General features: G+C 56.4%; 1 protein-coding gene across 2 annotated transcripts in view; it reads right to left on the reverse strand.

Annotated features, from left to right (window-relative positions):
• Positions 1–10589, reverse strand: part of LOC142074673 (nucleolar protein 6-like) — a 29109-nt gene extending 18520 nt beyond the window's left edge. For both annotated transcript variants that reach the window (XM_075135452.1, XM_075135454.1), the window contains exons 1-17: positions 10581–10589; positions 10268–10474; positions 9173–9289; positions 8728–8907; positions 7928–8096; positions 7023–7157; positions 6715–6878; positions 6105–6225; positions 5723–5781; positions 5457–5558; positions 4829–4944; positions 4241–4418; positions 3736–3858; positions 3437–3585; positions 2587–2662; positions 598–738; positions 205–322 (exon numbers count right to left, since the gene is read on the reverse strand). In XM_075135452.1, coding sequence (XP_074991553.1) covers positions 205–322; positions 598–738; positions 2587–2662; positions 3437–3585; positions 3736–3858; positions 4241–4418; positions 4829–4944; positions 5457–5558; positions 5723–5781; positions 6105–6225; positions 6715–6878; positions 7023–7157; positions 7928–8096; positions 8728–8907; positions 9173–9289; positions 10268–10474; positions 10581–10586 — 2161 coding nt within the window. In that variant the 5' untranslated portion in view covers positions 10587–10589. The remainder of the gene's footprint in view (positions 1–204; positions 323–597; positions 739–2586; positions 2663–3436; positions 3586–3735; positions 3859–4240; positions 4419–4828; positions 4945–5456; positions 5559–5722; positions 5782–6104; positions 6226–6714; positions 6879–7022; positions 7158–7927; positions 8097–8727; positions 8908–9172; positions 9290–10267; positions 10475–10580) is intronic.
• Between the last annotated feature and the right edge of the window lie 8714 nt (positions 10590–19303).

The following is a 19303-nucleotide window of genomic DNA, read 5'->3' on the forward strand; positions in this document are numbered from 1 at the left end:
CAGCAGGAGGCCAGTGAGCCCCACGCAGAAATGAAGTGTTGGATGGGGGTGGCTGGGACTAGAGGTTACAGCGGGAGAGCAGGAGGAGCCGGGGCTCTGCTCCTGCCTGCGGCACACCAACACAGCAGTAACGGAGCCAGCACCACCACGTGCCTCCGCTTCCCCCCGCCAAATCACCTCCTGCTCACATCTCTCCCCACTTACTCTTCAAAGGGGCTATGTAGGCCGGGCAGGGCTTCTCCTCCGAGGGAAGCAGCAAGTGCTTGGTCCTGATTCGAGTATGGAAGGAATAAATTGGCTTCATGGGAATGGGAGGGAAGACCTGGGAGAGAACAGCCGCCCGGGGACTGAGAACAGGGAGCAGAAACCCTGGAGCACCGCACACCCCTCACCCCAAACCTCCTGCTCCAGCAAAGCCCCCAAGCACGGAGGGCTTGGCCAACTTGTGCATAGCCAGCCCCAGGGACAGGACAGCAAAGAAGAGGACGGGAGCCACAAAAGCAGAGAGTGACTAATTCTCTCTGTGCCCCTTGAGCCCAGGGCCTCCTCCCAGCTCCTCGCCGACCGCACGCGTGGGCTATGCCCGGGGACACTCACGTCCGTGTACCGGAGGGCTGGATGGACGCCCTGCACAGCCGTCACCGTCAGCGGCAGCCCCTTCAGGTTCCACAGCTTGCGGCTCAGGTCATCGTAGGAGCAGACGACGCTGACCATGGCCTCCTCGCCCGTCCCCGATGCCTGCAGACACACAGGGAGCCTCTCCGTTCGCCTCTCCCGCTCCTGCACAGACGCCCACCTCGCCTCCCTTTCAGGCTGGCATCGCAGCCGAGCTCCGAGGAGTCAGGACTGCCACCCCAGGGAGCAGCTTCTGGCAAGAGGACTCAGCAAAATAGGGAGGTAAGACAGAGAGGGAAGCCAAGGGCAAGACTGTGGCTCCCTAGCAGCCACAGGCATCCTAGAGGCTGCGTTTCAAGTGGCAAGTGAAATTATTTCCTGTGCAAGACACTAAGGCAGCACCAAGAGCTGTAGTGCTAGCATTCTCCCCAGCAAGGGAGAAGCTAAGAGTGATCTGAGGGTAAAGAGATCACACACTGCCAAGGTGAGAGCTCTGCTACTGCCTCTCTGCTGGTTACCATGATGCCAACAGAGGCGGCAGTTAACAGAAAACAGCTCCAACTACATCCTTAGCCAAGGCAGAGCTGTGAAGCACGGCAAAAGCAAAGACAGAAAATATCCAGAGCATCACAGGAGCCCCTGGGGAGGGCAGATGAGAAGCACCAAAAGGAGAATTTCTGCTTCCACCTCTCCAAAGCACAGCAGAGGAGCCTGAACGAGGAGGAGGAGAGATCACCAACACCAAACCACTCATCTCGGACACGGCTGAGTCGAGCCGCATGCACCCGGACAGCCTGGGCTTTCCAGCAGAGCAGCAGCACCCTCTGCAGGGTGTGCCACGAATGACAAACCCCCGTCCCGCCTGGCTGCACCCTCCATCTCCCCTTGTCCCCCATGTCCCTCGACCACCGCAGACTCCCCAGGCTGCCTGCAAACAACCAGCTGGAGGAGCAGAGACAGACACCCCTACCCACTACCCTGCACAGCAGAGCAAATTTCTCCTTCATTTGTCAAGGACTGGCAACGATCGGACTCCTAATTGCCCCTCCGCCTCTGGGAAAGTGCATCCCCTCTCAGCACAGAGTTTATCCTCCCTGCTCACCCCAGGCTAGCTTGCAGGGACACAGCAAACACAGATTTTGCTGCCTCACCACACATCAGGCTGTACAAACTAGCATCTCCTCCCAAATCTGACATGCAGCTCTGCCCAGACCACAACTGGTCCTGGCACAGGAGATTGAATTTCAGTCAGATTTGGTCCCCTTTGCTCTTAAAAAGGGGAAAGGAAACAACTTCCTCCTCCATCCAACAACCAGGTAAAAAGCTGGTTTTACCAAAGATCAGCAAAGTGGTGCCAAAGTGCTCGTGGCTCATCTCCAGGCTTTAATTTCACAAGCTGGAGAGCAGAAGTAGGGAAGGGGACATTTCCCAGCTTCCAAGATGCATCTTTTTCTTTCAGACGCACATTCAGCTGCAGCACTAGGGAGGGCTCGGTGGGCATGATCTAGCACTTTGCAGCATGACAAGAAAGATCCTTCTGGGTTTCCCAGGTGGGCCTACGGGATGAAGGCACAGGAGTGTCTGGCCCGTATCCTGAAGGACGCAGGACCTGAGAGCTGCAGCCAGAGGAGCACAGTGGGACAGTGATATATCCTCAGACAATGTGGACATAGCAGACACAAGCAGAAAGAGGACGTCAGTGGGATGTTTGCAGGAGAAAATGGGGTGTGGGAGCTACCAAAGCAAGAAGACTTCAGCAGCTATGCCTTGGTTAGCATGAAAGGCTCAGTAGATCCAAGGAGAACACCACGCTGCCCATCCAAGCGCCCACAGGCAGGCATTTTCCTTACCCCTGCTTCCTTCTCTTGGGAACTACCTAGCTGCCTTGGGGCCTAAAATGACCTCCCCTTAGGCCTTCCCATACCTCCCCTCCCTGAGAAACCCACAGCCCCACTGGGGGAACAACTGTACCTCTTGCCCAGTCCTGATCACAGATTCCAACAGGGCGCCAGTGTAGCAGATGGAGGATTCAGGAATGTCCGTGTGGCTACGTGGAAGAAGACAAGGGAACATCAGAGCTACGACACATCAACGCACCCATCCTGATGCTGCATGCTGTGCCCACAAGCAAGGGTCAGTCCAAGACCAAGGAATCCCTCCATACAGGAAGGTCGTGGTACGAAGACCAATCTCCGTGCGTTCCTCCCATGCCCAAGTTCTCCACCCAAAGCAGCACAACAACCCATTCAGCTTCACAAGATTCAAAGCTGAAGCTGCCAACGTTCAGCCTTTCCTCACAAGACCCCTCCTTGAGTCAGGATAAAGAGGCCCAGGCAACCCCTTTGTTCTGTGCAAGAGGATCTCATTTTTGGCAGAAGGTCTAAACTGCTACAGGGAGGCTTTCCAATGCTGTAGGGGGATCCAACCTTTTGAACCACTACAGGGTCTCAGAGAATTTCATGAAACATCGTGCAAGGTCCAGATGGCTTCTCTTCCAGCTCTGCCAACAATGAGTGTCCCAACATCCCATCTGCATGTAAGGGCAGGACCATGCTGCCTCCTTGCCCTTAGCATTGCCATCAGCAGAAACTACAGCACCATGTGCTTGCCCTCCCCACCTTCTCTTTGGAAGCAGCTCGCAGCATCAGGACCACAACTGAAATGACTCCCAGATTTCACAAAGCCAAAACAACCCACAACATCCCCCAAAGCACGAAGCTGACAACGGGGTTACCAGGGACGTGGCACAAGCGAGGAGAACGGCAGTGACCCCACACAGCTGCAGGTCTCCCAGCCTTAGCTGCTGCTTGGTACAACTTACACCTTCAGCAGGTGCCTGACGATCTGCTCAGGAATGAGGCGCTTCTGGCAGACAGTGTCGGCCTCCCACACCACTGCCTCACAGATGCTGCCATCCTGGAACCGCCGCAGCTCCGATTTCTCCCCCCAGAAGGTCCGGAAGTCCAGGGCCTGCAGGAGGACATTGGCCCAGCCAGGCCAGGGACATGGGTCACCACTGGGGCCGGCCAAACCATGCCAGCCAGCCCCGCAGCCATCCACAACCACAGCACAACACCAGCTCTGCTCCACCCCACTCGGCACAAGCAGGGCTCCCCTCACCTCAGGGTGATCAGCCTGCGGTCCCTTCTCCAGCGTGCTGGCAGCAAACTCGGGGACAAACAGAAGCCCAAATGCCAGAGGCCCAACATCCTTGTGTTTCGGGGGCTCAGCGTCAATCGGCCACTGCAGGAAAATGGGGAACATGAAGCGCAAGGAGAAATGAGCCCAGGATATCGGACTGCTAGATGAACCTCCTGCTACATGCTCTTGGGTGCCCCGACAAGCACGGACAGGGAAAGCCTCATTTAATAGGTCTCCTCGATGAGAAAACCAGTTGTCTTCACCCTGCCCCACTGCTGGGCCAGGAATTCTGCCCAGACCAAGCCTCCCAGCTGCACCCCACACCCCAGTGCAGGGCCTGAGGTCCTGTAATCCCAACAAAGGGGACAGGCCTGTCCCCTCCCCAGCAAACAAAGATCCCCTCCCCGTGCCCAGCAGTGCCACGAGGGACACATGAGACCCCACATACTGCAAAGGATGCAGCGTCACTGCTGAGCTGCATTACCTCGGGGATCTGGGGCAAGGAGTGAGTCACGAGCAGCGCTCTCCCCGCTAGCCCACGGGCCAGCAGCGAGACAACGAAGGGAAGGGCCGCAGCCACGTAGTTCCCACCCCAATCCATCAACTCGTTCAGCAGCTGCATCTTCTTGCAGGCAGCCTGCAGCTTGGAGACATGCTTCAGGCTACAGGAGAAGGAGAGAAACTGGTCACCCACCTCTGCCACCACATCCTTTCTGAGAGAGAGATATGCTGGAGGATGGATAAAGTAGGGAGCTGAGGGTCTGGCCCAGGATGGGGGCTACAAGAAACACTGCTCTTTGGCATCTCAGGATGCACCACAGGAGATGCTGGGGTCCTTGGGACAGTCATCATTCCCAAAGGTCAAAGCATTGCTCTCCTCTTCCTCCTGGGAGGCTATCTAGACAGTAAAAGCAGAATGGCCAAATGCAAGAGGCACCAGTGTCTATCTCAGAGCCAGCAGGGCCACCTCCCACCAGGCAGGTCCAAATCCACCCCAGTCCAAAGCCAGAAGCAGCCCGCTCCTCTCTGAACAGGCTCCTCAGCATTAACCCACCAGCACAGCAAGACTCACTGGAAGACATGGTCAAAGGCTCTGAGCATGGGCTTCGCGGTCATGAGCAGCACCTGAAAGCTGTCCACCATCCGATCATCCAAAATTTCCATGGAGCGCTTGGCTTCGAACTGGACCTGAGCAAGGAGCGTGAATGGGAGGGGAGAAGGAAAGCAAATCCCTCCAGCAGTGGTCACCAGTGCTCCCCCATCAATCACTGGCCACCCCAGCTCCATGGTCACCAGCAGACCCTGATCCCAGACATCCTCTGTCTTCAGCGTGAAGCTAAGTAACCAACAGCTGTCACTGCTGGCCAGACAGTCCCTCCTTGATATCCCTGTCATCAAGGTGGTTTTTTTCTGCTCCAAACCAGTTATTTCTGCTAAACTTCTGCTGCTTGGCTTCACCCAAGCCCACAAAGAGGAAAACAACTTTCCTCCATCGTTCAAGCAAGACAAGGTAAGCCAGCACTACATCCAAGTCTTAAAATTCACTTCAGAGCTGGAGATGGATCTTAAAAGCCTAAAGAGCAACACTGAACCCCCTCCCCATGTCCAATGTCCTCCTCCAGGATGTCTAACCTCCCTCTGCCTGCCCCAGCTTGCTCCTAAGACAGCATCTCAAGATGCCATCCCAGCCTGCCCGGTACCTGGTGGTATTTGCTGGCAGTCATATCAGCGCAGAGGTTCACCAGCCCAGAGGGATCCACAAAGACCACTTCAAATGCCTGGTGGAAGTCATCCAGGACAGGCTGGAAGAGCAAACACAGTCCTTAGTGCCATGGGCGCAGCACAGACACCAGGGCACCACCACCTCGTTGCTGCCTGACGTCGCTGTAACAGGCACATCCCTGCCCAGGCAGCGCTGGCAGCACAGCCAGACACAGGCACGAGCCCCCCGCGGCGGGCTGCTTACCAGGGAGGCATCCGCATCCTTCGCTAGGCTGATCCCCGTCACGCTCAGATCAGTGGTGGCTGTGGGCAGACAGGAAGGAACAAGTCACGCCGCCGTCCACATCTCCCCCACCGTGAGGGTGGTACAGCTACGTGCCACCACCACAGACAGCTGTGGTCTCGCAACATAAACAGTGCTACAACGTAATGCTGGCCTCCACCACTACCCGCCTCTCTGCGGGCTCCTCCATCCAGCCCTGCTCTGCTGCCTCATCCCCTTCTGTCCATCCCACCCACAGGGTCTCGGCATCAGAGGGAGAAAAGCCACAATTCCCCCTTTTCCCCACTGTGTTCAGGCTTCGTACAGAGACTCTGCTGCCACCAGTCTTTCCCTGGAAACTCACCCAGGAACTGCAGGGTGCTCCTCAGCACCTGGTACCCACTCATCATCTTGACGATCTTGCGTTTCATCAGCAGGTAGGCAACCAGCATGGAGACCAAGAAGCCACTGAAGCACCCCAAGCCCTGTGAAAACAGAGGGAGGGATGAGTCAACAAGAGCTCAGCGAGGCACCGCAAGCTCCAGAGCCCACCCCACATGACTGCTTCTGGCCTCTGCCATCACCAGCAGGGCAGCTCCCAAGTCCCAGCCCCGTCAGGAAGACATTGAGGCAAAGCCCTGTACAACAAGCAGGGATATGGATCCCCTTGCAACACGTCAAAGTTCTTTGGGAAATGGAATGAATTCTCCTCAAAAAACCAAACCCAAAAACCCACTACATCATTCCAGGGATCTCAAAGAAACACGATTGTCCGGTACACACAGATTCATTGCAACCCACAGGGTAGGATGGAGCTCCCTGAAACCCAACATAGCTCAAATCAGAGTCACAAGCCCACCACACCACCCACCAGGACCAAACCACCATCTTTCCACCCCTAGGAAGGGAGAACAGGCCAAAGGCAGGTTAGCCAGGCGAGCAGAGCCGGCCCTGTCCCCTGGCACAGGACACACCTTGCTGAGCTGCCGCTGGTTTAGCCAAACTTTGAGAAGGGCCAGGCCATCCTTCATGCCTGGGAAGTCGGTGGCTGCGCTAGACAAGAAGTGCAGGTGGGACAGCAGCACCGTGTCACAGAGGATGGAGTTGTTGTAGTGCGGGGTCGGGGGCTCAGTGGTTCCTGTGTGGGGAGACAACAGCATGTTGGACCCAACCACAACCTTTCTGTTCTCAGAAAAGGGCTGCAGCGAACCCACCTCTGGGCACTGGGTGCAGTCTCTGGCTGAACCGAGCAGCCTTGTGTTCCCCCAGCCCCAGGCCCTACCTTCTTTGGGGGTGCTCTGCTCCATGAACCAGGCTGTCCGGACGTTGTTCTTGCTGGGATAGAAGCGGCTGGGTTTGAAGAGACCCGGTGCAGGACAGGCATGGAGTCGGACGGTGACCATCTTCTCATCCTTGCCTGTAAGCACCAGGGGGCAGATGCGCAGGAGAAAGAGACGCAGAGACTAACTTGAGAAAGCAGGGAGCGTCCCCAGCTTCAAGAAAGGAAAAAGCTCCTTCCCAGTAAAGCTCAGCAGCAGTGGAAATCATCTCAGAGCAGAGAGTGACCACATCCCAGAGCCAACAATAACCCTGAAGTCACATTGCTCATCTCCAAGTCCCATTTTCACCCTCACTGGCCAGTCTGGTAGCCCAGCACTCTCCTGCCTGCCCTGGCCTTGCCACGCCACTGCCTGCCCCAGACCCAAACCCGCTATCGCCTGGGGTCTGCCGAAACAAGCGGCACCCAGCAGCCCATGCACCCCACGTCATCTCAGAGAAGAGCCAGGCTGCGCACAGCTGCCTGGGGAAGGCAAGAGGATGGTGGGGAGCAGGGGTGGGGAGAGCAGGGAGGAAGGACAGTGCTAGACACAGACATGTTTTTGTAGGGTCTGCTTTACTCCCTGAAGTACCCACAGGGTGGGCCAGCCAGCAAGGCCAAGGCTGAGGAGCCCAGCCAAGCTGCAGAGGAGGATGGGAGGGGAAAAGACCTTGAGGACTGGGCTCTGCGTGGAGGGGGAGGACAACTGGAAGCATCGAAGCTCCAAAATTTATCACCAATTGGGACAACAGCCCCAGACTGACCCCTCTCCAAAGGGCCTGTTACATGGTATGAGACCACCACCACCACCCTCCACGTAACGCCAGTACCCACTCACAGCCCACACCAGAGCAAGGCTCAAGTGCTACCTTGAGGCCTCAGCAGCAGGATGGGCTTGAGATGGTTGCTGTTCATGTAGGCAAACTTCACGCTGCCGAAGAGCTGCTCCTTGGAGAAGTGCTGGGCGATGTGGGCCAGGTACAGAGCTCTCTTCCTGTGGTAGCGCTGGTTCAGGTTATCTTTGTCCTGGAAGATTTCCTGAGAAGAGAGGGACGGGACAATCCCACCTCACCTGCCTGCAGAGCCCGGTTCAGCCCGAGGCACTACACCACCCCCCACTCCCCCTGGCCCCACAGGCAGGCCCGTCTCAGACATGTGGCTACAGCCCCAAGGAGCTTCAAGTTGGTCAGGAGCACTACCTTGCTGCTGGCTCACCAGGATCTGGGATCACAGGAGAGAGAGCAGAGCCATGCAGCCAAACAGGGCGTCGCTTCATCTCAAACCCCGTTAGAGCAAGTCTGGGCAGCAAGGGGAGGGAGCTCTAGAGGGGTAACAGCCTGCAAATATCACCCCCCCTGTAACACAGACTTGGGAGATGGGGCAGAAGTGCAATGGGGTACGAAGCTGGACAGCATTTATCTCCCTGGCAATGTGGAAGAGGTTCAGCCCAGGCAGAGAGAAGGAAGATCCTCATGAGGAACTAAAATCAAAACAGCTGAAAGCTCTGATTGAGTGAGCGGTGAGACTGCTGAGAGTCACCACACTGCACGTCCAGACGCCGCAACCTCAGTCAGGAATGGAGAGGACAGGGCAGGGGCCGTGGGGGACAGGAGGGGACGGAGCTCAGCCGGGCCCCAGGCCACTTAGGAGCCGGCATGGCCAGACTCACCCGCGGCATGGTCACCGCCACGTCCACGTTGATCTCCGGTTTAATGCAGGTGCCCAGCAGGTAGCTGCCCACCACCTTCAGCTCAGCCGGGGGCAGGAAGCGGAACCTCCCCTTCACGCCAAACGGCACCTGTAGGAATGGGACCTTCACGCCCTTGGGGAGCCAGGCCTGGTCGGTGAGCTGGAAACAGACAGGACACGTGAAATGCTCTAAGCATCACCAACAGCAGACGTGCAGAGACCAGAACCCCTCTCCCCACACAACTGCAGGCGCCTGCACTCAGGTCTTAAAGATGGAGCATCCCCCTCTTCCCTCCAACATAAAGTAAGGTGATATTTTTTCAGTCCCTAAGGGAGATGCTCCACAGGGACCTCTGCCATATAGCAACAGCAGAGCCTGCTCCATACAGGGGTCTTGCCACCTCCTCCATCCCTCTGGGACGTACTTCAGTTTCTGGGGTCTCTGGGATGGCGCTCAGCAGGCTGTTAATTTCATGGAGGAAGGCATCAATCTTCTTCTTCTTCGTCTCCTTCAATGTCACCTCCTTCAGAAGCTCTTCGATCTGTTGGGGGGAAGGGGACCACAAAAGGCAGCTGTAACACGGGAATTGTTCCTGCCCTTTACCTTGTCCTCCAGCACCAACCACGAGCCTGGTGAAGAGGGCAGCAGCTGAGCTGGGGAACAACACCCGAGCATCTCCACAAACCTTGCCCAGAGCTGGGAGTCCAGTCAGCCCATAGGCAGAAGGATAACGCAGCTCCTGCCATCTCCTGTGAAGTGCTGGATGGAGATCAACTCCATCCCACCAGCTTCTGTGTGAGGTCCAGCCACAAAAAAACAGTTTCGCTCTCAGAAACGTTTTTTGTACGACAGAGTACCACCTCTAGGAGATGACCTTGCAGACCTCAGAGATCCTGCCACCAAAACCAGCAGATCTTCAGGAGATCAAAGCTGCTCCTCATAAAATCACTAACGTTACAACCGCAAGGAGCCATCTAGTCACCAGCCTGACCTCCCCCTAACACAGATAGTTTGCTCCCAGGACATAAACCAACCCTCTTGTCCCATCCAGAAACTGGTCAAAGGCAGGAGCTGGGTGCACCTGGTGATGTTACTTGCTCACCCCGATAAGCAATAAATCACGGCAACGAGGGATGCAATGGTTGCACTTCCACCGTTCCACAGTTATGTGCTGGAAGGGTTCAATTTTAATGGTGTAAAAGGGGCACAGAGCCTGGTGCGGGTTGATAACAAGAATTACGGTGGACATATCAGTGATACGCTGGGTGCTTTGCAAAGCCTGTGCCTTCTGTCCCTGCCCCGTGCCCAGCTCCTGCACAGGAGCAGCCGCTGCCCGGATTTACCGGGTCAGGAGGGCTCAGGGGCCTGCCAGCGGCCCGGCGTCTGTTCCCCAGGCGACTCCCGTAAAGCTCCGAGTCCGGGATCCCGCTGCTCCCCGGCCTCCCGCCCCCAGCTTAGCCCCCAGAGAGGCTGAGCGCGGCCACCGGCAGCTCCCCGGGCCGGCGGGCCTCCGGCTGACCTGCAGGCGGAGCAGGCTGGAGTGGAAGAGGTCCTCCGTCTCCTTCAGCTGGCTCAGCTCCTCGCTGGTCGGCGGCTTGTAGAGCTCGGCCCGGCTCAGCTTCGCCGGCTGCAGGGCTCCGGCCCCGGCCGGGGCAGCCCTCTTCCCGCTCCGCGCCGCGCCCCCGGCGGGGGGCTCCCGGCCCTGCGCCGCCGCCTCCGGAGAGCCCTGCGAGGAGAACACAGCACGGCTCGCCCCAGAGTCCCGCGGGCCGCGCCGCACGGGCCCTCGGGGCGCCGATCCCCCCTCCCCGGAGCCCCCGTCTCCGCCTCACCGCCATGGCCGCCGCCGCATGCGCCCGCCTGGGCCCTGTCACAGCGTGCAGCGCCACGCGCCCCGCTGGCCGCGGAGCGCCGCTCCCCATTGGCCGCGCTTACCAGCGCAAGGCTCCTATTGGCCGCGCAGGCTACGCCCTGCCTTTCCGCCCCGCCCACGGAGCCGCCCACGGAGCCGAGCGCGCTTGAGCGGGAGGGTGGGGGTGTTTCCTCGCTTTGCGGCAGGTCGTGCTGCGAGCGGAGCTTTTTGCAGCGGTTGCGGGCGTTTGGCGGCAGCGCGGCTCCGGCCCCGCACGGCTGTGGGGAGCGGGTGCTCCTCGGGGCGGGGGTCGCAGCCCCTCGGGCCCATCACGGGGCACGGCCCCAGGGTCGCCCCCTGAGGTGCCCCCGCCTGTCTCAGGCCCCGCAGACCCTCGGCTAGGTCCCGTCCCCCCCCCCCCCCGAACCTCTCCCTTGGCTGGGATGGAGCCCGGCGCTGCCTCCGCTGGCTGTCCAGAGCCAGGCGGGCTGTAACCCAAATTCACAAACTTTAACCCATAAAATGCAGTTCTCGGGGCAGGCCGGTGTGGTTTCATGTTCAGGCTGGCCGTGCGTGGGTGCCACGAGCTAGCTCGCCCCACGGGATGAACCCGGCCGGGGGCTGGCATTACCCCACTGGCCAGGGCCAGCCTGCGGCGCCTCTTGGGGACCCCGGCTTAAGCAGCGGCACGTTTTTCACATTGTATCCAAAAGGGACCTTAAAATAGTTGAGGAGGGGAAGATGAAGTATATCGGGTTTTAATATATATACCAGGCTCCAGTTTTCAGTATGGTGTGACTTCGTACTCTAGACGTGGGGAGAATTTGGGGCCATTTGGGGTTAGGTGGGTAACCAGGGCGTCAGCTGGGCTCAGAGCAGCTGATGCCGAAGTCGCAAGCTGCCAGCTGTAAATAAACACGTAGTAAAATAAGCTGCAGTTTGCACAATACACACAATTCTGGCAAAAAAGCTGAACCAGGTCTGGAAAACCATCCCTCTCTGGTTTTAAGCCTCGGGTGGCTCAGCGGCAGAGCTGCATGTGCCTTCTGACGTGAGGATTTTTGAACAACCCTGATTTACTCGACGTTTTTGAGACACAGTGAAGACAGAGAACAGTTTCCTGCACCCAGAAAAGAGCTTTATTCACCACAGCAGCCAGGCTGCAGGCAGCACGGCCGGATTGATCCCAGGTAGGGCAAGCGCAGAGCTGCCTGTACGCCGCGGAGTCAGGCTCTGGTACTTCATGATTCATCGGGGTGGACATCCCCTACGTGACCTGCAGAGAGCACAAGGCAAAGCCGCGGCAGCCTGACCCAGCTTGGCCAGCTCCCATAGGGGCTGGAACAGGCACGGGGAGCAGGTCTGGGCCAGCGGCAGCCTACGTGCAGATTACTGGAGCAGGAGAAATATCCCCTTTATATATGCCTTTATATATATATATGCCTTTCCAGAAGCAACTCCAAACCCCAGGTCCGACTGGATTCGGGTTGTCAGGGTATTTAAAAGCCCACTCAATGTGTGTCCCTGAACAGGAGGTCACAGATTTGGGACTTAGATAATTTTAGTACTCTTTCCAGCTCTTTGATTGGCTTTTGCATAACTGTAAACACTTTAATTCACTTCTCTGCACCTTGCCATGAAACAGGGATGTTGTGACTCCAGTGGGACTGTCCTTTAGAAGGACTCTGCTCTGGGATAGCAAACCCAGCCTGGAGTGTGTCATCTCCATGCCAGGTCCAAATTCTTCTCCCTGAACCCCAGCCACCCTCAGTTCAGGTTTTTTTCCTGCGCTGTGGGAACGCTATAAGCAGGATCTCTTCAAGAGGAAGTGTGTGGGCATGTTAAAACAGAGGATGGAAGATCACATATCCATCCCAAAGGTAAATGTAGGCGTTCAGAGAACTCCCCAGTGAATTGGACTGAGCTCTGTCCCCAACACAGGACCCCTAAGCCAAATCATGGGCTGTGCTTGCAGAAAACACGAGCAGGTTTGGGAAAAAACAAGCAGGTTTAGGGAAAAATGAGCAGGTTGGGTGTTGGAGGGAAAATAAACAAGCTGGGTGTTCAGAGGACGTTAGCAGCTGATTTTCTGTCTGCCCTGCAGGTCTTTGCTGCATCTGGCTTGCGACAGGCTCTCACCCTTACTTCTGCTAGGGCAAGCAGAACAACGCCGTGTCCGCTGGTGCCCACGACTGCCTAGCTTTCACCCGGCAGAGCTCGTTTCCTCACGCTGCCGCTGCGCAGCATCTCTGCCTGGGAAATCCCGGTGCCGAGCTCCTGCTTGGGGCCAGGCATTGTTTCCGTTCCCAAAAAAGTTTGGCATCACCCTGTGTGTCGCCTGACCTGCCGCCTAGCTGGGCACGGTCGCCAGCGTCATTGCCAAGAGTCCCCGCAAGCCTCACATCCCCAGTACTTAACAACTTCCATCCAAGAAAACCTGCTGAAAGCGGGGTCTCAGCCTTGTGTCAACCAGGGGACGGGGACTCCTGCAGGGGTGCATTTGGCTCCTGCTTTCCAAGGAAAGTCTTCCGAGAGCCAAGCTGACCCGTTGTTGTGTTTGGGGACCACCTCCTGCACGCAAACGCTTGCGGCAGGGACGCGGGTGACGGCTGTAGGTATGAGATGAGGCTTCTGGTCCCTATTACCGCTCATTGCAGCTCCTGCCCAGTCGCTGCATCACGGCCTCTCTCAGTCTCAGCCACCAGCAGCAGCATCCCCAACCCTCTCCAGAGGATCCCAAGAGAGGGTTTTTGCCCATTGTAACCTCTGAATCGCTTCTTCCTCCATCTCAGCGGCCTGGGTCGGGTCCCGCAGGCTTACCCCTGCCCCTTGAGCTGGGGAGACGAACCCCCTTCATCCATCCACACCTGTGCACACGCTCCCCCGCACTCCCTTGCATCCCAAGGTCGCCTCCAAAATTGACTTCCAGTTAGCGTAGATGTGTAACTCCGGTCCGGTTTTGCAAGTAATTCTTGTGCACTCTGCTGAGTACGAATTACAGCATCAGCTCCTAACTCGAGAGGAATTTATCCTCCGTGTTCCCAAAAGAAACAGCTCCTTGGCCGGAGGAGCTCCCGTTCCTCCCCCTTCCCTCCCGCCCCCAACAGGACCGGGACCCCCTGCACTCCAGCTCTGCTCCTCTCCCCCATTCCCGGTTTCGTTGTGCCCCATCCCCGCTGTGCCGCGCTGCTCCCCGAGACGTGATTCACTGCCCGACACCTCCGGGTGCTGTGGGCATACCTGCAGTGTCGGGCTCCCCTCTGATTTAAGGCGAGGCTAATTACAGCCCTGTGCAGGATTTTTAGGAAGGCTGGGAAAACCTATTTGGTCATCTCCGGCCCCAAGGTCACGTCCCTGCGCTGCTTGAGAGCAACAGGGGAGGAGGGACTCGGTCACTTGGGGAATAAACGGCAGGTCCAGGGCAGGTCGCTGGGGCACCCCATCGTGCAAAGCCCTCAGCGTCGCCCCTTAGCCCCTGCCGCCCCCGGGACGGGGTGTAGCGCCCAGCAGGGGGGCAGAAGGGGGCTCAGGGTCTGGACTCGGGGGGCTGGGTAACAGGGCAGCACCTGGAGCCTCCCTGGCCTCTTGCCACCCCCCAGCACCCTGCAACCCCCCGCTTCCAGGCGAAAGCGCTCACCCCGTAGCCTCCAGGATGGGGCACATGCACACACGAACACATACACACAGATACATGTGCATACATGCATATATGCACATACAAACATATATATACATACAACTGCGCACACACACATGTATACGCCCCACCACACACATATACCTCTAGACACACATGCAAACACATGCATGCTCACACATGTGCACACATAAACACACACATGTAGATACACAGACACACACATACACACATATATACGAACACACGCACACACACATATGCACGCACCCCCCCTACACACCCCTACACATACGTATGCACATATACACATTTGCACATATACACATATGCATGCACACATACACATACATATGCACACATACACACACATGCACACACGTATGCATACATATGCGAGCACTTATACACACATATATATGCACACATACACACACATATACACACACATATATATGCATACATATGCGAGCACTTATACACACACATACGTATGCACTCATACACACACATATACACACACATATGCACACAGAAATACACATATACACACACATACATGCACATACACACGAACCTACATACACACACCTACAGGCACATGACTCACGCACACAGAGCACCAGCCAGAAGCTGCCAGCTCTGCTGGAGCCAGGGGGTCCTGGGAACTTGGGGGCACTGGGGGGAGTTTAGGGGAGGCGGGGGGACTGGGGCAGGTTGGCTCCTGGACGTGGCACCCTGGGGCAGCCCGGCAGCCCGGCCAGACCTGCAGCGGGGAGCCGGGCCAGTGACGCCTTTCCCAGAACAGGTTATTTAATAAAGTATTTCAGCACCTAGTGAGTCATTAATTACGCCCCATCCTACAATGCTAATGCTAATACTAACACTAATAATAAAAAAATATTTTACAGCATTCCACACCCCGCACCCGCCCTCACAGGCATCACACACCTCCCACCATCCCACCTTGCCCAAAGACCCACGGCATGGCCCCAGCCGCCCACCCGCTGCTGGACTCCTGCTTCCAGCCACGCTTCATCCCCACCACCTGGAAACCCCTGGGGAATCGGAGGAATCCTTCCCCTGACTCCGTCCCCAGGAATCTGGGGTTTCCCAGCCCAGGTGAAGCCATTCCCAGGAGGGTTCTCACCGAGGGTGAGCATCCCCAAACTCTGTGTACCAGCATCTTCTCAGCATGACGCCCCGCAGCTCCTGGTTTCCTAAGAGGCGCAGATGGATGGCAAGCCGGCATCAACGCACCCCTGGGGAAATCCCACATCCACACCAGCTATCCAAACACCACCATCAAAATTCAACTGTGGCATCTTACAAATGACAAAACTCCCCAAAATAACATGCATACTTCCTTTAAATCATCTACATGACACTAAAGAAGCCTTGACATAGCCCCTGAGTACTGTCACACAGACAGCCAAGCCACCCAAATACCTGTGTCCTACACAGACAACCCCAAATCCCAGAAGGTCCATGACCACCAACCCCAGGGCAAAAACCACAACCCATCTGTTTGCTCCATGCAAATGGAAATCACGCGTGGGCACACAGGCACACAGCCTGCCGCCCCACACTGGGATGAGTGGGTGTGACAGTCGGTACTCGAAATATCTCCCATGAGATAACAGCACTGGTGGCACCAGCAGGCTGGGGCTGAGTTTTTTCCACTCTCCGTTGGGCTATTTCTGTTTCCATCTGTTCCCTCACTTGGTTCACCCGTGCTGCTGTCCTTTCCCCTGGGACGCAAGGAGGGCCAGGGGTGATGGTGAACCACCAGCGGAGATCGCTGGTGTCCCAAAAAGGGAGAGTTGCGGAAGAAAAAGGGGGTTGCTGCTCCCCACCATCCCTTTATGCTTGGTAAAACAAAAAGCCTGCTGGTGATTTGCAGACATGGTTCCCGTCTTTTTTTTTTCTAGGGGACCCAAGTGCCTTCAGCCTGCCGAAGTCGTTTGCAAACAGGGTGTTAGATCCCAGCCCAGCAACCTCCTGCCCGCAGGCTCGGACCTTTGAACCCGCTGAGCTGGAGTGTGGGGAGGCGCAGGGCTGCCGGGTGCTGCCTTTCCTAGGAGCATCTCTCAAAAACCCGAGCACCTCCAAACCTCAGCCCGCCGCGGCGCTGGTGCCCCCGACCGCACGAGTGCACACCCGCACGCACGCCCGCGTGTGCATACATCCTTGCTCCCTCTGCTCCTGCCCCGGGAATGCCACCGGCATCGTCCGCAGCCAGCGGGAAGGGGCTGCGGTCGGATGGGGCTGTCGAGCAGGTTTAGCCGTCACGTTGACCCTAGCTTGTGCTGCGTCCGCCGTCCCTCCGCACTGCCTCATCCCACCCCGGGGCCTTCCTGGAAACGCCGCTGCTGCGGAAATGCTCCGGTCCCATGGTGGCTGTGGGGAGCTAAACCTCGAGCTAAAACCTCGGCATGTCCCCGGGCTCAGCATAACCCACAGATGTCTCACGCTTCCCCACGGGCAAAGCTAGCTCCTGCCTGGGGCTCTCCCCACCGGACCTTTGCATCCATCTCTAAACCCCCTTGGCCACCCCACGGCCACAGCTGTTTTTTTCCAAGCCCCCCAAAACCTGATCTCAGCAGTAGTGCCTGGAGCGAGGCAGAAAGCCACAGTCCGGCCATGCAAGGACATGGCACTTCTCGTTGCCCGGCCAATCCCTCCCAGCAGCTTTACCCAGATTTGATGGGGTTTCTTGCTTCTCCTGCGGAGGGGGCGTTCTGTCCCACCCCAGCAGAATCTGCATTTCATTTCTGCATTTCATCCTCCCTTTGGTTTCTAAAATACCTTCAAGTGCTTCAAATTCTCAAGTATTAACACATGATAGAGTCATTTGTAACTCCCAGACAAAAATAAACTGGTACACAGAGTAATGACGCAAGAAGGCACTCCTGTGATGTTTGACTGTCCATGCCAAGTACGGCCATATCGCAGAAACATGTAGCTAATGAGCAACCTTCATGATGGCCAAGAAGTGGGGGACCTCATTAAGGCAAAGAAGATATTTGATAAAGTAGATATTTGTAGCCATTGAAGCTTTAAATAAAAAAACCAAGGGCTTCACTGCCAGCTTGAGGCAGGCACCCAGCACGTTCCTGGCAGCCACCGAAAGAAAAAAAAGTCCTGAGAGAACTGGAACCCAGTTCCTGGCTCAGACACCGCCAGCTCCTCACCCATGGGATGGGTTCAGAGGGATGCCAAGGTCCCTCCCGGTACTCAGGGACCACCCAGGCAATGCCACGTTGATTAAAACGAGCCTCAACCATCACTCATTGCTTGGATGGATGATGGTTTGTTAAGTCTCACCTGGTTCATGAAGTCTCACTTGTCTGCATGGGGATGGAGCGGCCACTTTGCATCCCCCCGCCAGCGACAGAGGTGGCTCCGGAGCTTTACAAGGGTAAAGCCGAGGTTCACGGGATGGTACGGCAGCCGGAGCCCTCCTCGGTGGGTTGTGTGTTATACGCTCCGCCTTAGGCAAAAAAAAAAAAGCCTAGAAAGTCAAAAATTCAAAGAGGACTAAACCAATCCATACATAGAGGTCAGGGGCGGAGAGGGAGAGAATGATTTTAACTGTCCAAGGTCAGTGGCTCTGGCAGCTTTATCTCAAAACTGTGGCGACCTGAATTACATGAAGACAACTAATGGGAAGTTGATACGCTTCGTAATGTGCTAGCAGTGGTTTGCCTCCTTTTAAATCACCTACCTATTTGCTTTTTGCATAGATTATTTTGTGTATCTTGTTTTTATTTTCCGGTCGCTTTTGTTTGTTTTCTGCGACAGGCTAGAGAGCGAATTTATCTGATTTCCTGGCTGTTGCTGTGGGCTTTACTCATAGCAACAAGGAGGAGCAACATTTTTCTTTTTTTTCTGATAGTAAGAAACAACCTGCAGCCTCCAAAAATCACATTGGAGACACTGAGGGAGGGGAAAAGCTCCGCCCTCTTTCCTCTTGCGGTCGTGCCATGTTTTATCAGCGATGGTTGGTTCGCCTTCTCTGTCCCACCAAAGCAGCCCTCGGCAACCTCCCTGCAGCACAATAGTGCTCTGTTTCCCCCCCCAAAAATAAAAACTCAATCTCCAGAGAAGCTTCTGAGACTAGATGTAGTGGAGAGAGCCAGGAACATGCAAATGCAGCCTTTATTTATTCATGGCTTAAACCTCCGAGTGCCAAACCGCCTGGCAATGGGAGTGCTCTCCCTCCCTCCCTTTCAGCCAAACCCAACCCTAGTGGTGCTGGGCAAACGTCAGTGGAAGTGATAATGATGATGATGATGATGATGATGACTTGATTAATTGAATCCTTCAGGCACACCTGGCTCAGATTTAACAGCTCTTGCCCTTTTTTCATTTGTCCCAGCCCTCCCATCCCAATGACTCTTCAAGACAGGTATGGTCCGTCCTTGTTCACCCGATGGGGAAACTGAGGCAGAGCAGTGGCGAGGTTTGCCAGGGTGCAGGAAAGCTGAGTCAGAGCTGACATGGGCATTTGGGAAACTCCCTCACAGTTCTCCATTTTGCTCTCGCTTCCCATGGAAACGGAGATTATGCAACTGTGCTGTCTGTCTTTCTGCCAGATCCCTCCTCGTTCATGGTTTTTAACCCACGGGGGCAGCTTCAGCCCGAGATGTACGTGTTTCAGAGATGTTTCGTGGAATTAGGCAGCTCAGCTGGGAGGAGGAGAAAGACCAAAGTCCTCCTCCACTGGGAGGAAGATAGCGGGGCATGCTGAACCACATTACTAGCCACCCGAGACTCCACACAAGAGGGTGCTACCAGAAACCACCTTCAAAGCTGTGCCGCTCCAGGAACATCTTACAAAAGTCTTACTCTGTGGGTGCTGAGGCTGTTCTCCTGGGCCTCCTTCTCCACAGAGATGAGTCCTAAGTGTGTGGCCTCACCCCATGGGGTGCTTTGGGGCTGGAAGGACAGAGAGGAGCACCCTGGCTTTGGGCTGGGATGAACGCCTCTTCCCCGGTCCCTACAGCCCCTGCAAGGCTGCTCTGTGAGCCAGAGCTGTCATCTGCTGAGGTCAGAGATGACTT

The sequence above is a fragment of the Calonectris borealis genome, chromosome W (assembly GCF_964195595.1).
Source record: "Calonectris borealis chromosome W, bCalBor7.hap1.2, whole genome shotgun sequence".
Taxonomy (NCBI): domain Eukaryota; kingdom Metazoa; phylum Chordata; class Aves; order Procellariiformes; family Procellariidae; genus Calonectris; species Calonectris borealis.